Below are 21,352 nucleotides of genomic sequence, written 5' to 3' on the forward strand. Positions count from 1 at the left end.
TAAAACCACCAGAGAAACCGGCAATGGGGAGGGGGTTTGGGGGAGGGGCTTAGCCCCTCCACTAAGAACATCAAGCATCACAATTTGCAAATATCTTTTGTTAAAATCAAATTGAATTGTCATGCCTCCTGTTCAAGCTAGAAACTGTGTAACCTGTAGAGTTGCACTAACTGAAGATTTCAATTTTCGAAAATGAGATGTATGTCGAGTAAATAGAGGAATTTGATAAATAAATAAATAAAAAAACGAAAAGAGCTGCATTGAGACCACCCCAAAGCACCATGGCCACCGAGAACACCTGTCGCTTTCATTTCAGAGCTAAAAAGAATGTCACCTCATTTTCTCCAAGAATATAATAAAGCATCTAATTCAACACTTGATAGCATTGGTTTACAGGGAGGGTTTACCGTATCGAAACAAAGGTGCAAAGCCGTGGTAATCAGGCGTCTAATCCAATACTTGGTAACATTGATCTATAGGAGGGCTTGATCGCAGCAAAGCGAAGGTTCAAAACCATAGTTTTCAAGCAGCAAATTCGGGTTTTTATTTCCATTGTTAATAAGCTTACCAGTAACATATCGCATCAAAATTTGCATGAATCAGCTTTACCAAAATCAATATACCTCCTGTTCGAAATAGAAGTTGTACAGGCTGCAGAGATGCCCTTCCAAAAGAATTCAGCTACCAAAGATGTGATTCATGCCGTGTAAATAAACTCTAAAGCAAAAAATAACCAAATTGTATAGTTTTCAAGCCTTCATATCTTGACATGTAGATGCTTCTGACTCACCGGAATAACGCCAAACAATTGTACTTGGGTAGTAGTAACTTCCTGACACCTTTGCTCAACTTTTTGGACCAAAAAAAAACATGGCCAAAAATTGACCAAAAAACCATGAGGGGCACCTCATAGCTTTTGACGAAAATCAAACGATTGCATTTTTGACCTTGAAAATGAAGACTTTTACTATGGCATATATTGGATCAAAATGTTTCTCTCGATCCAAAGTCATCTCTGAAACTACTTTTATGAGGTTTTCATATGCAAAATATGGCTATTTTCGCAAAAAACCTCATTTCATATTTTACCGAATTGCTCAATAATTTCAGTCAAAACAGCTATTACAATTAGCACCATTGGAAGCGCCTTGAAAAGTACTTCAAGAATGTATTAGGAAGCATAGGCTAATCAACACAATTTATATAGTCGAATCTCATAAAATAGTTCTTTTTTTTTTTTTTTAAATTGTGTTTATTGATTGAGCCGCGTACACTAAGAGTAATAGGTCAGAGTGAAGAGGCGGGTGCAATTGAGAAATGAAAAAAATATAAATATAAATGGAAACTAAACTAAACTAACAAAAGGAACTATCTAACTATCTAAATTACAAGAGGGAATGGATTTGATCTTCATCCACTGTCTGTCGGACAGTGGAGTGGATATGTACCAGAATTGCCTCAGGGACAAAGATAGTGCCGTCAAAAACAAAGCGCATATGGGCTAGCCATATTTGAGACAGGGTGATGAGTAGGATTCTGTATGGATGGATGCCTTTGACTTGGGAGTACCAGATATCTGAAAAGTCCAGGGACAGAAGAGCCTCTTTGATGTCAGTGATGGACGTGGTGGGCCATAGGAACTCAAAAATGACGCCTTGCCATACCTTTTCTTTGGATGGACAGTCAAAGAGCAGGTGGCTGGCAGTTTCATTGGGGGACAAGCAGACAGGACAATTGTGGGACTCGAAAAATGCAGGCATCATGTAGTGTAATCTGCTTCTAGAAGGGATACAGCCTGCGATGAATCGGTATATCACATTACGTTGAATGTAGGTAAGAGACAGGGACCAAAAGAATTTCCAATTAGCAGCAGAGACATTTTGCAAGACCAAGGGCTGTTCCGCCGACGACAGTACAGACAGACGAAATGTTTTGGCGGAAGCCTGAGCGTTTCTAAGAGATTGGCCATCGTGCAGACAAAATTGATCCACCAGCGGCGCAAAAGAGACTCCAGGATCTACTACAGGGGCTGGATTACACACTGGGAGGAAGTAGGGTTGGAATTTAAGAGTGCCAGATGCGAGGCCTCTGAACACTGTTGAAGGAGCTCTCTTCCACCTGAGGAGGGAAGGGTCACGAGTGTCTCTCCAATGTACAAAGTTAAGCCGGGCATCGTACTGAAATACATCAGAAACCATCATCTCTTTGACTTTAAGAGGAACAACCAGTGAGGAGGATGGAGGAACATAGAAAGCCGCCTGTAATGGAAGAGCCATGGCAGTTGCAGAATTGATCGGTGCCGCATCAAACGACTTAGGAAGATAGTCAACTGTACGATATAACATATCGACAGTTCCCGTGCGTTGCTTTTTCAACCCCTTAGTACGACGAGCAGAGGGAAATAGCAGCGGGATTTGATGGTGGGGGTAACCATTAACATTGCGAATGTGGTAGCTTAAGAGGTACGACACAGGATGGGAATCTATGACATCTTGATCTTGAACCAGTAATGGGTGGAGCCAACGAAAATACAAAGCTGAAGCTTGTATTTGGATGTCTACAACACCGAGACCACCTTTGTCCTTTGGTAGAGTCCACACCTTCCAAGGGATGACGGGGAAGATGTTTCTTCTCAAGAACTGAATAGCCAGAGAACGCAGCTGCTTGAAGTCAGCTTGAGTCAAAGGCGTAACACGCAGGATGTACCATAGCTTGGAGAGCAAAAGAGAGTTCAGCACTGTAGCCTTTCCAACGACCGACAGGGAGCGACCAGAATGAATCTGGATGGCAGTTTTGATCTTTGTTACCAAAGCACCCATAAAGTGAACTCGCTGAATCCTACTTTGGACGAGAGGAAATCCCAGATAGGTCAACGGTTCATCGTCCTCAACAGAATGGAGATGTGTGATACCCATTTGTGATAATGGACCATCCCACATATCCCATGTATCCCGACCAGACACTGAAAAGGCTTCCACCTTGGCATTATTGAACTTGGCGTTGGAGGCAGCACAGTAACGAGCCATATGGAGCTGTAACCGAGTCAAATCATTGGAGTCATGGATAAACACCAAAGCGTCATCAGCATAGCACAGGAGTTTTGTTCGTGCAGTACCCATCAAGTAGCCTTGAAATTGGCGATCATGCAGGATTGCAAGCAGAAAAGGTTCAAATGCCAAGTTGTACAGTACAGGAGAGAGAGGATCCCCCTGCTTCAAGCCTCGAAGTTTCGCCACTTCAGTTGACAGATGGCCATTGATGTTGATACGTATGAGGTTGTCACCCATCAACTTGGAGATACACTTGATAATAGGGCGAGGAAACCCAAATTTCCCCAATACCTTCCTCAAATATTCCAAGTTCACCCGATCGTATGCCTTTTCTTGATCCAGAAGAAGACCGATGTCATAATCCAAAGTGTTAAAGGAAGGATCATTTTCCTGTTGTTCAGCGATGGACCATTTCCGTTGAGCATCTTCCATTAGGAGCTGGCAGATCATTCCATTTTCAGCAATGAATCGACCAGGAATAAACCCAAGCTGATGTCGGCTGATCAAGTTGGAAGAGACTTCCATGATTCGACGGTTGATATTGCGAGTGAAGAGCTTGTAGTCTGAATTAGCCAGAGACAGAGGACGGTAGTTCTTCATTTCAGCTGGATCGCCTTTCTTGTAAAGCAGACACATGACGGATTCGTTCCAAGATGGCGGGAACTTACCCTTCTTTAAAGCTTCATTGTAGACTAATTGGATGAGATCATGGAACGGTGGAAATTTCATTACCAAGTACAGGATTTCATAAGGTAATCCATCAGGTCCAGGACTACTCAAACGACGAGTCTGCTTGCTATCGGTCAAGAGTTCCTCCACATCAATCGGCATCATCAATGATTCCTGCTGCTCGCTGTTGAGCTTCAAATGACCTGGGATGTTGCGAATTATAACACTGAGGGAGGTTGAATCCAGAGCCTCCGGTGTGAACAGTGAGGTGTAAAAGTTGGTAGCAATGTTGGAGATGCTAGGTTGATCTTGACATAGATCGCCAGTTGTAGGGTTCCTGAGTTCCACAATTGAACGACGATTTTCTCGAGACACCACAGAGCGCTTCAGGAAGCCTGGAGATTTCTCACCATGTTCCCGCCAAAATTTTCCTGCCTTCAAGATCTCTATTTCTGCAAGAGAGTGCTGGAGAGATTGAATCTGTTGATTAACCGTGTCCAAGCCTTGAAACACCAAGCCTCTTGTCTTCTTATGCCGCATCATCTTGTTTCTCTTTGATAGCAGTCGGTGTAGCTGTTGTTTCCGCCAGTTCAAATCCTCCATTTGATACTGTTTGATAAACATCTTTACTTCGGCTTTGATCCAATCCCATTGTTGTTGGGGAGTGGAGAAACGCTTGATTTCTGCCAGACGCGCCTCACTATCAATGAGGAATTCTGCCAATGCCTTCCTAAATGTTTTGTTGCAAGCTAAGAACGGATTTGCCTTCCAGTTACCAGGGCCACGGCCATTCGCATCTTGATATCGAAAAGAGAATCCCAAGAGTTCATGGTCGGTCCAGGCAGGAGACAGATACTGCTGGTTGGTGCTAGTGACTAGATGATGGGCGTTTGAACTACAAAAGATGTAATCCAGAATCCCTGAATTGCTTCCACTATGCCATGTGTTGTGTTTGTCTTCCCCAAAAACGTCAATAAAGTAATCATCGAGTAGATCGGTCCATTCTACTGGTGCACTGGTGAGGGTGCCATCGACTCGACGATCCTTGTACTGGTAGTTGAAGTCTCCCATGATAAAGACGGTGTTTGTTGTAGTAGTAATAGTTTCTTTGACAATTTGTGTGCCAATGAGTTCTGAATAGAACGCTGATCGGTCGGTGTGAGCGGACGCACGACCGTAAATATTAAGTATTGTTGCTATTGGTGGTGAATTGGGTGAATTTTCCAGGTCTCGAGTAAGATGAAGGGAAGCCAAGATAAATCGACCCCCATCAATGCCTTCTGAGATGTGTTTGAGTGAGTAGTGAGTGTTGAGGGAAATGATGCCGCAATGTTGAGTCCAAAGACTCGACTTGCAAGTAAATTGAGTGTTGAGTATGTCTATAAATGTGTTGTCTGTTGCATGTGTTTCTTGAAGCACTAAGATGTCATATCCTAATGTTCGAAGATATCTAATAAATTGTTGTCTTTTTTTGGTGTTATCTGTTTTTTTTAGGCCACGGCAATTGAGGGTGGCTATTTTCACTGTATTTTGCTGATTAATCATATTAATGTTGGGGAGGTGAAGGAGGGCCTGTCAAGCCGAGTTGGTGTCCAGTCTCTACTTCATTAGATGCAGCTTGTTGTTTGGCAGAACTAACATCATCCGCGCCATTAAATTTACCGATCTTCTTCGCAGGGCGTTCAGGGCGCTCCTCTCGTTCATTAGCAGAATGGGTAGAAGAGTCGTACATGATAATATCATTGGAAGCCCCTTTCCCATCGACTTCTTTAACTTGGAGTTTTGGAAGATCATCCATTTGAACATCTCTATCAACTACCTGCTTTCTAGCACCTGTTTGACTATCAGCGTCACCTTGAGTGCTACCTTGCTGGGTAGCAGCAATTCGATTATCGGAATCACCTTGGGAACCACCAGATGCAACATCCTGGCCTTTTCCTTGGGCATTACCTTTGTTTCCAACTGGAGCACCACCAGGAGTTACTTTGGAGCCACCCTGAGTACCCTTTTTACCCTCTTTGGCCACCTGAGAGCCCTTTCGGGGTTTGGCAGGAGTGTTTTCCACCGCACGGACCTTGTTTGGGCTGTTATTGCGACTGCAGTTCTTCACCACATGTCCAGTTTCATTGCAATGATGGCAGCGGACCCACTTCTTGTAGTCAGGACAATCAGCCCGACAGTGTTCAGAGCTCTGACAATTACGACAGAAAGCCGGCATTTGATCCCATTGGAGTAAAACTTTTCTTTGATCCGAAGCTGTCAAATCCCAGACAATGACACGGCTGAGTTTCTCCAAATGGCGATGACCAGGGCAAGATTTCCCAACGGGATGTAACTCTTGACATTCATAACCAGGGCTGGAAGGAACCGTTAGATTAAGTGTAGCATAACCTTCTCCTTGATAGATCCCATCAGTTCTCGAGATGCCGTGATCCAAGACATCCCCGAACGCAGAAAGTCGGGCAGCCATTTCCTCCTTCAACTGAAGGGCAGGCAAGAAAGGAAGATTCTCCAGGGTCAGTTTCACAATCGTAGCATCAGCATGGTACGAGGCAAACCCTTTCACAAAGGTGCCATCCTCTAGAGTGATACCTTCTTCAATGAGAGTCTTACGACCTTCGCTGTTGGGCAGCCACATGGTTTCCAAGAAGGCATGGTTGAGGTAGTGTCGAGGTTGTTTCCGGTATCCAAGAAATTCTTCATACATGTCTTCAGCATTAGAGGCTTCGTTGAATTGAAGAAGAGCCTTGTTCAAGAGATTGCGATTCTTGATAGGTGTCAGATCGATGAAGACGGAATCCTGTTCCACGCCTTTGAGGAATGGACGGATAACCGCCTGAGGAGGTGGCGAAGTATCCCCATTGATGGCCTGTTGCGAGGCCTCTGCTTCCGTTACAGGTCGTTTGACGATAGTGGGATTGAAAGAGACGATGGATTGTTGTTGTCTGTTGTTCCCTTTGCGGCGTGAGTTAACCACATGAGTCCACAACAGTGGAGCCGCAGTGTCAGCTTGCGAGGAACGTTGATGTACTTGACTAGTGTCTGACATGCGAAAAAGATACCACACAGAATAGATTGACAAAATAGATTAAAGAAGTCATAAAATAGTTCAAACAAGTCGAAAGTGTATCAGAAATCCTCATTTCAAGTGAAAAAATGTTTGTTGGAGATTGAACCAGTTTTGTGCTGGCAAATGCAATGGCATGCGTATTGTGATGACAATCAATGCTATTAAGCTAATTCGAAGGAAATTGCGAGTCAAAATATGCAATAGCATAGCATTGCTACTCTTTTTTCTCCGATATTGTTGCCAACTTACTAATCAGATAGCTTTGATTATCCAGAATTGCTCATTCAAATACAAATCCTAATGCGAAAATGTGACCTCATTGAAATTAGATGATGGCCTTGTAATTTACTTTATGCTTCTACTAATCAAAAGCAATGACTTTGGCTATGTAATTTGAGCACGCCGATTATCTCTGGGTATAGAAAAAGCAGTTCAATCAATGTCGGTAGATGCTTCGAATAAACTCGTTGATCAAAAATATTACAATGCACATCGTGCATTTTTCTGATATCAAATGAAGCCATCTCAATCAACATGCCGGAATCTTGATGAGATATTTCCAGTGAAGAGCCAGCAATCAATGAAGATCTATCTGAAAATCTACATTCACTTAATAGCAGTTATTGGCATTTTCCATGTAAATGATTGCAGTCATTGGTATATCAATACTAGCCGGTCAATCTTCCTACGCTCGATGACATTTCAAATCAGAGATAATAAAAATCTGGCATATCAAGTAGATTTGAAACAACCAATTAATAGTAAAAAAAAAAAAAAAAAAAAAAAAAAAAAAAAAAAAAAAAGGCTATATCAGAGTCAGGAGAGGGAGTTATTCATTCGCTGATGTTGCTCTTGAGATGGCAGCATAAAACTGGTCAAAAGTAAATACAGAACTTACGTAAAATCTACAGCGACTTTTTTGAGATATTGTCATTGCAAAAGACAACGTTATAAGGAAAACTCACACAAGAAAGACTTTATTCGGGCTAAGCATTTGTAATTTTAACCCCATGATCCTCATTTGATCAGCATCATCACAACCATCGTTGTTATCATCAATGTCATTATCAAAAAGGCGTTTGGGCCAACCGGCATCAACACCACCCGCAAAAATCAATTGAAACTCAGTTTGCTTTTTGTATTGTTCAGGAATAAAGGGACCACTATAATATGTAGGAAGAAGAAAGACTGACGTTTATTGATGTGGATGCTTGGATCTTTATACCATTGATATGGTGTTACACGACATCCCACCGCTGTGATAAGATATAGAATTTAAATAAGGACTATGATATAAATGTATGAATGAAAATCGCGTTAAAAAACCTAATATAGGAAAAAGCTTGATGATAGGTAGAAGTTGATCAGTGAGATGGTTTCAGAAAAGACACATGGGTGTTTTTGTGTTTTTGACCTGTGGCATCATTGATTACATCGTATCTTGTGGTGGACAGGACCTTCTGTATTGTGCAAGGACCTATCCAATCTACTTGTAGTTTTCTTGGATTGTTGCGAGTGGAAATACGATTGTTGAAAATGTATACTTTGTCATTGATTTCAAATTGTGGTGTTAGTTTTTGATTATCATATATTTTCTCCAAATGTTTGTGTACATGTTCAAATGTAACTTGAAGCTTGATTTGTAACTGTTTCGCGAAGTGTGATTCCGGGGTGTCTTGTTCATTGTATGAATCCGGTAATTTCTCTGGTATTATCGTTGATAATGGTGTGCGTGCTGTGCGCCCGTGGACCAACTCAAATGGGGACGTCTTGATAGAATGGTGATACATATTGTTGTATACAAATCGAATTATCCTCAAGTTGCTGCTCCATCTTGTAGAAATCTGGTTGATATCCGTGTATGATAAAATCATTGTTCGTAGTGTTTTCATGAATCGTTCCACTATCCCGTTGGATGATGGATGATACGGCGGTGTGTATACGATGTTGATGTCTACATATCTTGCTACTTGCTGGGTGAATTGTGATCCAAGGCTGTTTCCGTTATCACACATGATCTCGTTGGGAACGCCATGTCGCAATATAAACTGAGTGTACATGATGGAAGCCAATTCTTGAGATGCTGTAGACCTGGTAGGATATAGTTCTACGTATTTTGTGAATGTGTCTATAACCACCAACACGTATTGATGTCCCGCGCTTGACGTTGGCAGAGGACCAAAGTAGTCGATTGCGACCTTGATGAACGGAGCTGTTCCATGGGTAGTGGTCATATTATGCTTAGTAGCAACATGTCCCTTGATTCTTTGACAAATTTGACACTTCTGAATATAGGCATTGATATCATGAGTCATGTTGGTCCAGTACAAGTGCGCTTTTACCAAGGAAGCCTTGGTCTTGGCGATACCGCCATGTCCTGCAAACTTGGAGTCATGATGTTTGCTGATCAGATTCGCTACCAGATGGCTAGGTACCATTATGTACATGTCTGTGGCTATGGTCTTGTGCTGTTTGTTTTCTACCTTGTATAGTATGCCATCGACGACTTTATGCTTGGAGTACTTGACATTCGTGTTGTTAAAGTATGGTCGTAACATGGGATCCAGTCTTTGTTCCTTGGCCCAATCGATGTCCGGATGATGAGAGGCAATTGCATGAATCGCAGCACGAGATAGTGTATCCGCAGCATGGTTCACCTTTCCAGGTATGTATATGACCTTGAAATCATAAGCCTGTAGAAAGAGGCACCATCGCCAAAGTCTGGGTTGTTTGTCCGCATCGGTATTAAGAAGCCACTGGAGGGATGAATGGTCAGTGAATACGGTAAATTGGTTGCATTCAAGATACATTCTAAATTTCTTAACCCCAAAGATGATGGCTAAAGCTTCCAATTCACGGATGGAGTAGTTTTTTTCAAACTTGGTGACACTGCGGGATGCGAAGGAGAGAGGGTAAGGTGTGTCATCGTACCGTTGGCAGAGTATGACAGCAATGCCTGCTGAGGTGGCAGCATCGCAATGAAGCTCGAATGGAAGTTTGAAATTGGGTTGTTTCAAGTAAGGTAATGCAGCGAGAGACCTTTTGAGTTCTTGAAACGCGTGCTCCTGTTCGGATTCCCAAGCGAATGGTACATCTTTGATCTTCAAGCGTCGAATTGGTTCCACCATTACTTGATACTTGGATATAAACTTGGAATACACTCCTGCCATGCCGAGTAACCTTTCAACCTCTTTTATATTTGTGGGAGCCCGTAGATTAGTGATAGGTGTAACTTTATCCATGTCAGCATGGACACCCTGATCAGAGACAATGAAACCTAAGAAATTGATTTGATTTAGCCCAAATTGGCACTTTTCAATGTTGATGGTCAAATTGGCTTCCCTCAGTCTCGTTAGGAGTTTGCGTAACTGGAGCACATGATTGTCAAAGGTATCAGAGAACAGTATGGTGTCGTCTTGATAAGCGATAGCAGTTCTGTATCTCATGTCCCCGAGTACCTGATCCATTAATAATTGAAAGTGTGCTGGGGCATTTTTCATCCCCATGGCCATCGTGTTAAAAACATATGTAGAGTTAGGTGTTACCAGGGCACTCTTGGGCTTGTCAGCAGCAGCAATGGGAATTTGAAAATAGCCTGACAGGAGATCTATTTTTGAAAAATATTTTGCGTTGCCCAGAGACTGCAGTGCATGATGGAGGTTGATAAACGGATACTTGATAGTCTTTGTGATCGCATTTAGTTTGACGTAGTTTCCGCATATGCGAAGAGAGCCGTTTGGCTTAGGGACCGCTGTTACTGGGAAGCCCCAATCCGTGAAGTTGACTTTGCTGACAATTCCATTGCGTTCCAGTTCAGAGAGCTTGGCGTCGATCTTCGATTGTATGTCAGGATGGTAATGTCTTGGTCGAATGTAAATGGGAGGATGGTCTCCCGTGTCGATGGTGAATTCCATTTTGGTAGTAACTGAGGGCTTGTCCGAGTCTTTGCGTAATAATTCTTTGAACTCTTGTAATACATCTTGTATCCGAGCATCTTGGGAATCGGTTAATTGGATGTTACAACGCCTCGTAGCTGTGGTCTCGTAATGTAAGTTTATAAGATGATTGTCAGTTTGTAGTGTGAACATTTTGAGTTTAGTATTCATATTGACCTGAAATCTGCACATGAAATCCCAGCCGATGATAGCCTGACGAGCCAAACCGCGTATAACATGAAATTTCGTTTCGTAACCAAAAAGATTCAATTTAGTAATACCCATCGTTTGTGCTGTACGATTGTTCACGTCTGTGTAACTGATGATCTGATTGTTGTCTATTGTCAACTGCAGTGTAACGCATGTGTCATAATCCATGGCAGTGATAGCAGAACCTGTGTCCCATAATGCATGAATAGTGTGATCTCCAATGACGATTTTAGTTGTGGGAGTGAAACTGTCATGTTGAGTGGTTCGAATAGCATGCATGGAAGTAGCACGAATGTGATTAAGAGGAACCGGGGACCCCAATTCCATTAATCCTGAGTCATCCTCTGGGTGTTCAATAGTGTCTGTCTGATGCACAGAGGATGCCTGTGTGGGACATTCGTAATTTCGATGTTCGCCGAAGCAGTGACCGCAGACAGGATGTCCTTGTTTGTTGTATAATCGAGGTACAGGATCCGGAGGAAATCGTGAACGAGGTTTGGAATTGAATGACTTTTTGCTATTTCTGAATGGTCTTTTAGTACTTTTGTCTTTGTACGAGTTTGAGCTATTAACATAATCAACTTCCATTGGGTCATCCATCGTGGATTGAGTGTGGGATCCCGATAAGTGTGCTTGTTCATCAGTATTATCATTGAGCCTAGCCTTGTGTTCAAAATCGATGGCCTTCGTGATAACTTCTTGCACCGTTGTGACCTTAGCGAGTTCTACATACGCTGTTAATGTAGCACGTAATCCTCTGTCGTGTAGCGATTGAGTAAATAAAGATATTTGATGAGCATCCGAGATATGATTATCCGGCAGCAGACTTAGCAAATGTTTCCATTTAGCACTATGTAGTTTGATGGACTCCTGCTTGGGTTGTTGACATCGCTTCAAATTGGACTTGAACTCTCGATATTCCTCGTCGGCAGGACGACCAAATTGTAACAGCATTTGTTCAGTTACGTTGGCCCAGTTTTGTCTGACTGAGGAAGGTAAGGTAGGTAACCAGTTTTTGATGACGGGAGGCATGAAGCGACCTAGTTGGACGGTACAGATATCCATGTTTTCAATGCCTACGAAATTTGCCTGTAATTCAAATTCTTTGATGTAGGTACGTAAGCTAGAATGCAATTCATACCGTGGCATGTCAATAGACTTGACCTTTTCAAGGTTCATGTATTGGATGAACTCCTTGGTGTTGGAATCGGCCATGTTAACGGACTGTGGGGTGGTGTGATAAGATGATGTGATAGACGAGGTACTGTTTGTTGTGGTGTAAACCTTTCGAAGGGATGCGATAAATTTTACTTGCTGCGTGAAGTAGTTTTTTGGTTCTGTTGTTCGGGCCTGTTTGCGAGTAGGTGATTGCAGCTGTGTGCTGGAGCGATGTTTTGTGATCTTGCGATATGTGTGATCTTGCGATATGTGTGATTTGGTGTAGTCGAGTGTGAGCCTTTGATATATCTAGTGGTTTCCGGGTTCGAGAATTCAGTTAGGGAGCCTCACCATGTATTGTTCAGGAATAAAGGGACCACTATAATATGTAGGAAGAAGAAAGACTGACGTTTATTGATGTGGATGCTTGGATCTTTATACCATTGATATGGTGTTACACGACATTTTTCTGTTCAAGATTGGGCAGATTTCGTCTTTTTTCGACTTCTTTAATCTATTCTATGATGTTCGACTATATAAATTGTGTTGATCAGCCTATGCTTCCTAATACATCAAACCCTCTCCTCTACCTCCTCCTCACTCTCTCCTCTCCGGCCGGCTCAATGGCTCTCCTTCTGGAGAATCTCAATCCCCCTGGCTGCTCGCACGGTCTGGTACCGAGCTATTTACGAAAAAATCCCTTCAAGAGCTCTGCTACATTTACGCATCCCCGAAAAACACCCTTCTCCCCTATGTACCATCTGCTCTGCCTCTACCACGGAGGATATCACCCATACTCTGTTCTCCTGCCCTCCCAAGTTATTGGTCTGGCGACACATGTACCACACCTATCTCTCTGCTTCTTCCTCAATCTCTGATGTTGATCTGATTCATTTCTTCCAACAAATATTACTCTGCTCCTCTCCCTATCTTGATCGTGATCTCTCTCTCTCGTTCAATGATCTCTCTATTCCTCAACTTTTCGCAACTACTCTGCTGACAATATGGCAAGCGCACTGGCGCTGGATCTTCGACCGAACCCCGTTCATCGCTGACACTGTTCAACATCGTCTTGCTCGCTCTCTTGCTCGCTTGGATGCCGAGTTAAAGCTAGATTCGTAAGTATTCAGTTTTTCCTCTTTTATCCATTTGCTCTTTTCTATCTGTTATTTTTATTTTTTTCTTTCGTTCCTCCGATCCTCTTGTAATCATACCCAGTCTTTCCTATCACTCATAGCGACATTTGAAGGACTTAAAATAAAAAATGGAGCTCGGCTCCCCTACAAAAAAAAAAAAAAAATGCTTCCTAATACAGCCCCTGGTGGTAGGGCGAAGTGGTAAAACTCCCGTATGCCAACGGGAGGATCCCGGTTCAAATCCCAGTGAACGCATTTTGATTAATTATTTACGGTCGTACTGATGTCCTCGTTTGGTGAATGTTCTCTTATCCAGTATCTCTGTATGACAACTTAGCATGATTGTATTGGCTCTAAGTGCCCACCTTATTTGTAGTAGATTTCTTTCCCAACTTCCTTTCCATAATTTATTCCCCATCATGACTGACATTGGGTCCACCAACAGTCTTGTCTATCACTCATAGCGACATTTACAGGACTTTAAATAAAAACTGGAGCTCGTCTCCCCTACAAAAAAAAAAAAAAAAAAAAAATGCTTCCTAATACATTCTTGAAGTACTTTTCAAGGCGCTTCCAATGGTGCTAATTGTAATAGCTGTTTTGACTGAAATTATTGAGCAATTCGGTAAAATATGAAATGAGGTTTTTTGCGAAAATAGCCATATTTTGCATATGAAAACCTCATAAAAGTAGTTTCAGAGATGACTTTGGATCGAGAGAAACATTTTGATCCAATATATGCCATAGTAAAAGTCTTCATTTTCAAGGTCAAAAATGCAATCGTTTGATTTTCGTCAAAAGCTATGAGGTGCCCCTCATGGTTTTTTGGTCAATTTTTGGCCATGTTTTTTTTTGGTCCAAAAAGTTGAGCAAAGGTGTCAGGAAGTTACTACTACCCAAGTACAATTGTTTGGCGTTATTCCGGTGAGTCAGAAGCATCTACATGTCAAGATATGAAGGCTTGAAAGCTGTCAAATCTGGCTGTCTTTTATACATTTGCTTGTGTGCATATACTCGGCATGGCCCTTGGGATCATACAATGAAGACTATATACAAAAGATGAGCAAATGCATACCAAATTTGAATACCCAAATGGATGCGTGATGCTCATTTTTCTTTGCTTAAAAGAAAACATTCTCAGGTGATTTAGTCTTTCATTGCATTCGTGTTTCTGGAAAGTCTGTTGCCCAGACATGATATACTTCAAAAGGCTTATCGCAGCTGAGATGTAATTGCGCAAGGACCAATCTTGGGTTCATCCATTATCAGGGCACTGCTCTGGTTCAACCGCAATCCTAAAATGCATTTGCTGATATGTAAATCAATGCATTTAGACTTTTTTCGCCTGCAAAAGAATTCCCGCAAATTATGTAATGAGCTCTTGTATTAAAAACTGTTGATTAACAAAATCTTAATTGTGAATCAGGTCATCAAATGTAGCGCAAACAAAGGTGAAATAATGCTTTTATCCATCTTATCATGCAGTGGTTATTTGCGCAAATGAATCAAGACGGGGCCCTTCACATATATTGGGTTTTCCATGTATGAGGTAAATGCCCCCCCCCAAAATACCATATGTTGAGTTCCAATAGATTGGAAAATTTTGTTCATCTTTGCATTTCTCTTCTTTATTTCTGTCTTTGTCTCGACTTGCGCTTTGACGATCATGACGACCAGCAAACTAAGGATCTTGTGTCTTCATGGATATACTCAAAATGCCACCATGTTTCGCACGAAAACAGCTGTCGCTCGTAAAAGTGTCGAAGATTTGGCTGATTTTGGTAAAGCATAATGCAAACATCTTTACATTCGTCGATTGACAAACTTGCTAGTATATATCACTGGACCACATCATATCAGCCCACCAACGTATTCTACTATCACAGAAAGAGAAGAAGCAGCCAAAGAAGAGTCATCTGAAGGTAATCAGTGGATGTGTCTGTATAAAATCCTCCAATGCTTACAATTATCATTTGAGCAGAGCACAAACCATTTGGATGGTGGTACTCTCCTAAATATAAACCCACACAGAACGGATTTTTTGTGGGGTTCAAAGAGTCGATCGATTATGTGAAAGATGTGTTGGTAAAAGAGGTATCAAACACATACTTGTTAGATGTAAATATGGAAAGACTCATTTGGGCGGATAGGGACCATTTGATGGCATTATGGGATTTTCACAAGGTTCGCATGAATCGTAATTAACAATAACGCTCTTGATCTGACCCGAATCTTGCAACAGGTGCTTGCTTTGCTGCACTCCTGACTGAGTTGTTGGAAGACAGAACATACTTTCCTGATTTGATCTCTCCAACATTTGAACATCCACCCTTCAAATTCTCAATCATTGTTGCAGGCTTCAAGCCCACAATGCAAGAGGCAACCAACATCATGCTGAACAAAGATAAGCCAGTAAAAACACCTAGCATGCATTTCATTGGTGATTTAGACACACTAGTATTACCCGAGGCAATGATATCTCTATCCGAGACGTTTGAAAATCCAACCATCTTCCGTCATACAGGAGGGTAAAGAAATTAATTGCTTGTGAAATTCATACTCAAACTCAAACACTCACTGTATGATTTCTGTAGACATTACCTACCATCCAACTCATCCAGCAGAAAAGAACTCGAGAAATTCATCACTCGATTCATGACAAATCCATAGAATGTTGTGGATCAAGTAACATCTAGATGATTGCTAAATAAAGTAAAGAATAAACAATCACAAGAATTTGACGGTCAAAAGATGGATGGCTTTGAATCATAATACAAGAAAATTTTTTTTACATACAACATCTCTCTTTCTCTTTGTACAAACGTAGCTGCTGCTGCTATTAAACACAAGGCCTTTGGTGCTCCGATTTTTCAAAAATTAAAGAGACTCCGTTACTACTTTTGCACAATCATACAAACACTTTTGATATCATTGTATAACAAGGCAGAAAAGCACACATTTCACCCTCAAGAAGCATCTGAAGACTCACCTTTCGATACAAGTTTTTCTGCTCATCCACACCCCAATCCGAAGAAATTTTTTTGAAGTTGGACTTGCTTGCTGCGAAAAAAATTTAAAACAAAAAAACGAAAAAAAGAAAGACATCTCTCTTCTCTCTCTCTCTCTCTCTCTCTCTCTCTCTCTCTCTCGACGAAAATAACAACATTGCTTTGCAATCTAAAAGATGTAAGTAGTAGCCCAGGAAATAAAAACTCCTCTGGAAGCACTGACATTGACAATTCGCCTTTTGCAGCAATTTAAATTCACTCCAAAATGCAACAATTCACACCTTACTTTCCTGGTTTTGATGGCCAACAGCAGCAAAATCAGAATCAGAATCAACAACAGCCTCAGAACAACCAAGTACAGCAGACACAGCCTCAGCAGCCCATGTCATTGAGTGGTACTAATCTTGCCATCTACAGTCCTGCCGCTATGCCTCCTTTGTCTGTACTGGCTGCCACCCAAGTCAAGATGGAAGAGCAACAGCAACAACAGCAACAGGGTCTAGACATTGGGGCTCATGGCAAACCTAAGAGAAAGCAGGTCAAGAATGCATGTGGTAATGTATCATGTGGATGATGGCACAAACAATGCTGTATACTGATGACATCCCTAGTCAATTGTCAAAAGGCCTGTAAGAAATGTGATGTGGGTAGACCATGTCAAAGATGCATCAAGTATGGATTGACAGAAACCTGTGTCAACTCGGTTCGTAAGGAGCGTAAGAAGGGTGTTAAGCGTGGACCTTACAAGAAGAGAAACAAGAATGGTATGTTGCCTATCTCGAAAATCTAAGTTTGGGTATTAATTTGTGTAATTTTTTAGTTACTGACAGTGTCACTTCATCTGGTGCTTCCACGCCCATGCCAGCCTCTGTAGTCAACGCCAACCTTTACACTCCTCCTACGCAAACAAACGGTGCCAGCACTCCTGCTACTACTTCAACCGCCACCACGCCTACCACTTCCAACACAATGCCTATCCACTATCAGCCTTTCCAAACCACTCAAGCCTACGATCCTTACGGCTACAACGGAAGCAATGCCATGATGCCTCAAGCTTATATGGTTCCCAACAACCTCGCTCAAATGTATCCTACCAATCCCCCCGTTTTATCTTATCAAGCTGCTATGAACATCATTTCACCTCAACAGCAACAGCAATCTCCTGTTCTCAACAATGGATTCAGACAAGATCAACAATCCCCTGATCCAAATGCCAACAATAGTGCTGCTGCCACTCCTACCAATTCCACTCCCGCAGCTACCGATGGAAACATGGCCAAAGTGGAAGAAGATGACGATGATGAGGGATCAAAATTGACCATTCTATCTCAACTTTGCAGTTCTGTGTTGGCCAACAATGATGGCGCCAAACCTGCAGACACGTTGGACGAAATCAAGGCCGAAGAGACACATCAAAACACTCCTCCTCCAAGTCGTCCTCACTCTCGTGAAGCCTCTCATGAAAACAACATCATCACTGGAACCAGCTTCACTGCTGATTCTGCTCACACTTATGTCAATAGCCACTTGTCTCATGTCACAAACAGCAACACCAGTGCACCCAACAGTGTTTATGGTACACCTGGCTCATCTCCTGCTGGATCTCCTCTTCAGCAACAGGCTCAACAACAACAACAACCTCAAGCGCAGCAACAGTAACGAGTTATATATTTTATCTAGTTGCTTTCAAATTCAATTTTTTCGTTTTATGAACAATCTACAAATAACCTGCCTATTGCATTAATGAGAGAGTGATTCGTTATAACGCTATTAGACATTTTTATATATATATTTATATATACTTTTTTTTTTTTTTTTCACCATCTTTTCTTGGGTGCTTTTGATATGTTTTCCTATACGAATCTTATTTCGAACCGTATCTCTCTTGATCAATGTCAATGTGTGCACATGAACATTTGATGTAGGTTTTTGCCTCCTTTTTCTCTGAATAAAGTCATATCTCAACTGCTTATTAGTGTGTAAATATTTTATTTATGATACAGGCGTCTATATGAAAGCAAAAAGTGCAATAGAAAGGGGAGGAAATCATTTAAGCAGTGGCGGAAGGGCCAGAAGCTGCTGTTGCTGGTGCTGTTGTAGATGGTGGTGTTGAGGGTGATGCTTCTTTGACAATGGTAGCCTTGGCGGGAGAGAAACCAGCACCAACAATAGGTTTAGCACCACGTTCAACCATTTCAACCTTGACGGGCAGCTTATGAGAAGCTAAACGGAAAGCTTCCTTGGCAATTTCCTTTCTCATACCACTGATCTCAAAGATGATACGGTTCAAAGGAACACGACAGGCCCAGTATTCAAAAGTACCCTTACCCTTACCCATACGAACTTCATTACCTTTGCTGGAGACAGGAATATCAGGGAATACACGCATCCATAATTGTGAACCCTTGACAGGCTTGATTTTACGCTTGAGAGCATTGTGAACAGCTGTCAATTGACGACCTGTAAGACGAGCTCCCTCCTTAACTCGCAAACCGTAATCACCGAATTCAACTGTGGTTCCCTTGGTAGATCCACCGATGGGAATTGGGATCTTACCCTTGTGTGCTTTACGGTATTTGGTACGCTTTGGTGAGAAATTGGATGCAAAACGGACAGTTTGTGTGATGGCAGCAGGTTGACGTTGAAAGACGTTGCTGATAATGCTGGAAGTAGTGTTGTAGGTGCTCAAGGCATTCTTTCTAAAGGCTGAAAACATACTTGTTGTATACAAAGTGATGTGGAGAAGGGTTCAGATGAAAAAAATGAACTGAGAGGGGAGGGGGGACCTTGTTACCATCACATTTTGTGGCAGCGATCATTCAACTACCGCGTTCAAATCATCAAACCTGATCTGCCTCACATTTGACAGCAGCTTTAGTGAAGCAAGCATGTTGTTGTCGTCTACAGCAAAGCTAGTGCTTTCGGCTGTGATCAGTTGCTTTTGAACAACCTATAGCAGATAAACCAAGAGCCGTTATTGTCAAATAGTGGGTGCTGGTTTAAATTTACATTGGTGATACACGTTGACCATTTTCAAAATGTAAATCTACAGCGACGTGAAGCATCTTGAAGCTTATAACAGCAAGATGTGTAAGAGATTGGCTTCTCAATAAAGAGTTGAGCTTTTTAGGTTATAATACCTTTACTTTTATCTCCCAAAACTCTGGTATCATAGGAATAATAATAATAATAATAATAAAAAAAATTGCATTGATGCTTTAGACTGACGTCTCTTCTTTGGAGTATGCTAACCTCGCTCCTCAGAGGCAGAGTGAGGGCTGGCACAAGCACAATCTCTGTTCATTCACAAACTGAGATCTCATTGTGCCGTGCTACACAAGATCGCACTGTACAGAACAAGGCTTGCTCTGTTCTTCAATGCCACCATCTCGCCATCAAATTTTTAATATCGATGTCCAATCAAGTTCTGCTCGTGGTACAGAAATGTATCTCACACCCTCTGTACCTTTCATTTCCAATTTTCTCACCCTTTTCTTCAATTGATTTTTAGTATTCCTGATGTCTTCAATCACCATTGACAATATCATTCAAGCCAGCGAGCGTATTCAAGTCCATAGAACCCCTGTTCAAACATGCACAGCTTTGGATGACCTCGCTTCAGAACCAGATGCACCTGTGGAACTCTTTTTCAAGTGCGAATTGCTACAAAAAACGGGATGTAAGTTGTAAGCACCAACACTCACAAGATAGAAGTGCCAATCAGCTTTCCAAAGCATTCAAATTTAGAGGTGCAAGCAATGCTGTCGCACTCTTGAGCGACCAAGAGGCAGCTAATGGTGTTGTAACACATTCTAGTGGCAATCATGCACAGGCTTTGGCTTTGGCAGCTAGAAACCGAGGCATTCCTGCTTACATTGTTATGCCAACAACCACACCAGACATCAAAAAGGCAGCAGTACTTGGCTTTGGAGCCAACATCATCGAATGCCAGCCTATTCAGGCTGTGCGCGAGAAAACTGTAAGTTTTATTTACTTTTGTAGATCATCCTCAATGACGCTGAACCAACCTTTCTATTTGTAGGCCGAGGAAGTCAGATTAAAGACAAACGCTACCTTGATTCACCCTTTCAACAACCCAAATGTCATTGCTGGTCAAGGTACAATCGCTCTCGAATTGCTTTCTCAAGTGAAAGATCTCGATGCTATTGTAAGTGGTTCAGTCAATGTGCTGTTGGTTCTCGGTTAGCTTTGGGAAAACTTACTTGTACATTATAAAAGCTTATTCCTGTAGGCGGTGGTGGGATGCTTACCGGCATGTCTATTGCTGCCAAAGCATTGAAGCCAGGTATTAAAGTGTTTGCTGCTGAACCAGCCGCTGTGGATGACACTTATCGATCGTTTACTAATAAGGAGCGTGCCACAAACGAGATAGCCAAGTCCGTGGCTGACGGCTTGTTGACGAACCTTGGTGATATTGCCTTCTCTGAGATACACAAGAATGTAGATGGCGTCTATACCGTTTCAGAAAAGGAGATTATTCGTGCAATGGAGCTGGTTTGGGGTCGAATGAAGCTTTGCATTGAAGCCAGTGCAGCTGTTGGTGTAGCCGTTGCTTTGTACAATCAGGACTTTAAAGAGATTGTGAAGAAGGAGAGCATCCAAAGAATTGGTGTTGTACTTTGTGGTGGCAATGTTGATTTAGTAAAGGCTACAGAGCTTTTCCAAAAGTACAGAGAATAAAATAGAGGTAGCTTGACCCTTGCATCAGAATGGAATAGTAATGATGGCCGTTGCAAAAGGTTTCGGTAAGATAGTTTCATAATGATGGTGCGTTGGGCTGTCCAATGTGTATAACGTCAATGCGCTACTTTGGACTATTTGGTTGGGTGTACCTATTCCGTAGCACAAATCGCATTGATGCAGTTGAATATGAAAACATCTCGATCGCAATCATGATGAATGGGTGCACAGATCGATCACATCACGATGTTCACCACAGTCTTATTCGATTCTCACGAAACTGTGATCTATTTATTGTTTGTATGCCATCTGGCCATGTGTAAAAAGTTGAATATAACGATTAAATTTCTTTCATGTATCCTCCAAAAGCATGTTATCCATCAATGGGCAATCAGAACCACAGCAAAAGATCGAC

At 41.9% G+C, this 21,352-nt stretch overlaps 7 protein-coding genes across 7 annotated transcripts; 3 read left to right on the forward strand and 4 right to left on the reverse strand.

Moving 5' to 3' along the window:
- Positions 1-1,385: 1,385 nt before the first annotated feature.
- Positions 1,386-4,790, reverse strand: ATC70_011376 (uncharacterized protein; the record flags this gene model as incomplete). Its single annotated transcript, XM_064830568.1, has 1 exon — positions 1,386-4,790. The coding sequence occupies one exon, from the start codon at positions 4,788-4,790 to the stop codon at positions 1,386-1,388; it is 3,405 nt and encodes a 1,134-aa protein (XP_064683070.1).
- A 475-nt stretch (positions 4,791-5,265) lies between these two features.
- On the reverse strand, positions 5,266-6,768 carry ATC70_011377 (uncharacterized protein; the record flags this gene model as incomplete). Its single annotated transcript, XM_064830569.1, has 1 exon — positions 5,266-6,768. The coding sequence occupies one exon, from the start codon at positions 6,766-6,768 to the stop codon at positions 5,266-5,268; it is 1,503 nt and encodes a 500-aa protein (XP_064683071.1).
- A 1,385-nt stretch (positions 6,769-8,153) lies between these two features.
- Positions 8,154-12,149, reverse strand: ATC70_011378 (uncharacterized protein; the record flags this gene model as incomplete). Its single annotated transcript, XM_064830570.1, has 1 exon — positions 8,154-12,149. One exon carries the CDS (start codon positions 12,147-12,149, stop codon positions 8,154-8,156), a length of 3,996 nt encoding a protein of 1,331 aa, XP_064683072.1.
- A 2,745-nt stretch (positions 12,150-14,894) lies between these two features.
- ARO1_2 (3-dehydroquinate dehydratase (3-dehydroquinase)) lies at positions 14,895-15,898 on the forward strand (the record flags this gene model as incomplete). The annotated part of the gene is made up of 6 exons (XM_064830571.1): positions 14,895-15,009; positions 15,061-15,150; positions 15,210-15,322; positions 15,379-15,412; positions 15,471-15,756; positions 15,823-15,898. 6 exons carry the CDS (start codon positions 14,895-14,897, stop codon positions 15,896-15,898), a joined length of 714 nt encoding a protein of 237 aa, XP_064683073.1.
- A 603-nt stretch (positions 15,899-16,501) lies between these two features.
- ATC70_011380 (uncharacterized protein) lies at positions 16,502-17,895 on the forward strand (the record flags this gene model as incomplete). The annotated part of the gene is made up of 3 exons (XM_064830572.1): positions 16,502-16,790; positions 16,848-17,000; positions 17,057-17,895. The coding sequence occupies 3 exons, from the start codon at positions 16,502-16,504 to the stop codon at positions 17,893-17,895; spliced, it is 1,281 nt and encodes a 426-aa protein (XP_064683074.1).
- A 391-nt stretch (positions 17,896-18,286) lies between these two features.
- On the reverse strand, positions 18,287-18,952 carry ATC70_011381 (Aa_trans domain-containing protein; the record flags this gene model as incomplete). Its single annotated transcript, XM_064830573.1, has 1 exon — positions 18,287-18,952. One exon carries the CDS (start codon positions 18,950-18,952, stop codon positions 18,287-18,289), a length of 666 nt encoding a protein of 221 aa, XP_064683075.1.
- An 803-nt stretch (positions 18,953-19,755) lies between these two features.
- Positions 19,756-20,937, forward strand: ATC70_011382 (uncharacterized protein; the record flags this gene model as incomplete). The annotated part of the gene is made up of 4 exons (XM_064830574.1): positions 19,756-19,915; positions 19,971-20,215; positions 20,279-20,404; positions 20,476-20,937. 4 exons carry the CDS (start codon positions 19,756-19,758, stop codon positions 20,935-20,937), a joined length of 993 nt encoding a protein of 330 aa, XP_064683076.1.
- Between the last annotated feature and the right edge of the window lie 415 nt (positions 20,938-21,352).

The sequence above is a fragment of the Mucor velutinosus genome, assembly GCF_035048745.1.
Source record: "Mucor velutinosus strain NIH1002 chromosome Unknown tig00001564, whole genome shotgun sequence".
Classification (NCBI taxonomy): Eukaryota; Fungi; Mucoromycota; class Mucoromycetes; order Mucorales; family Mucoraceae; genus Mucor; species Mucor velutinosus.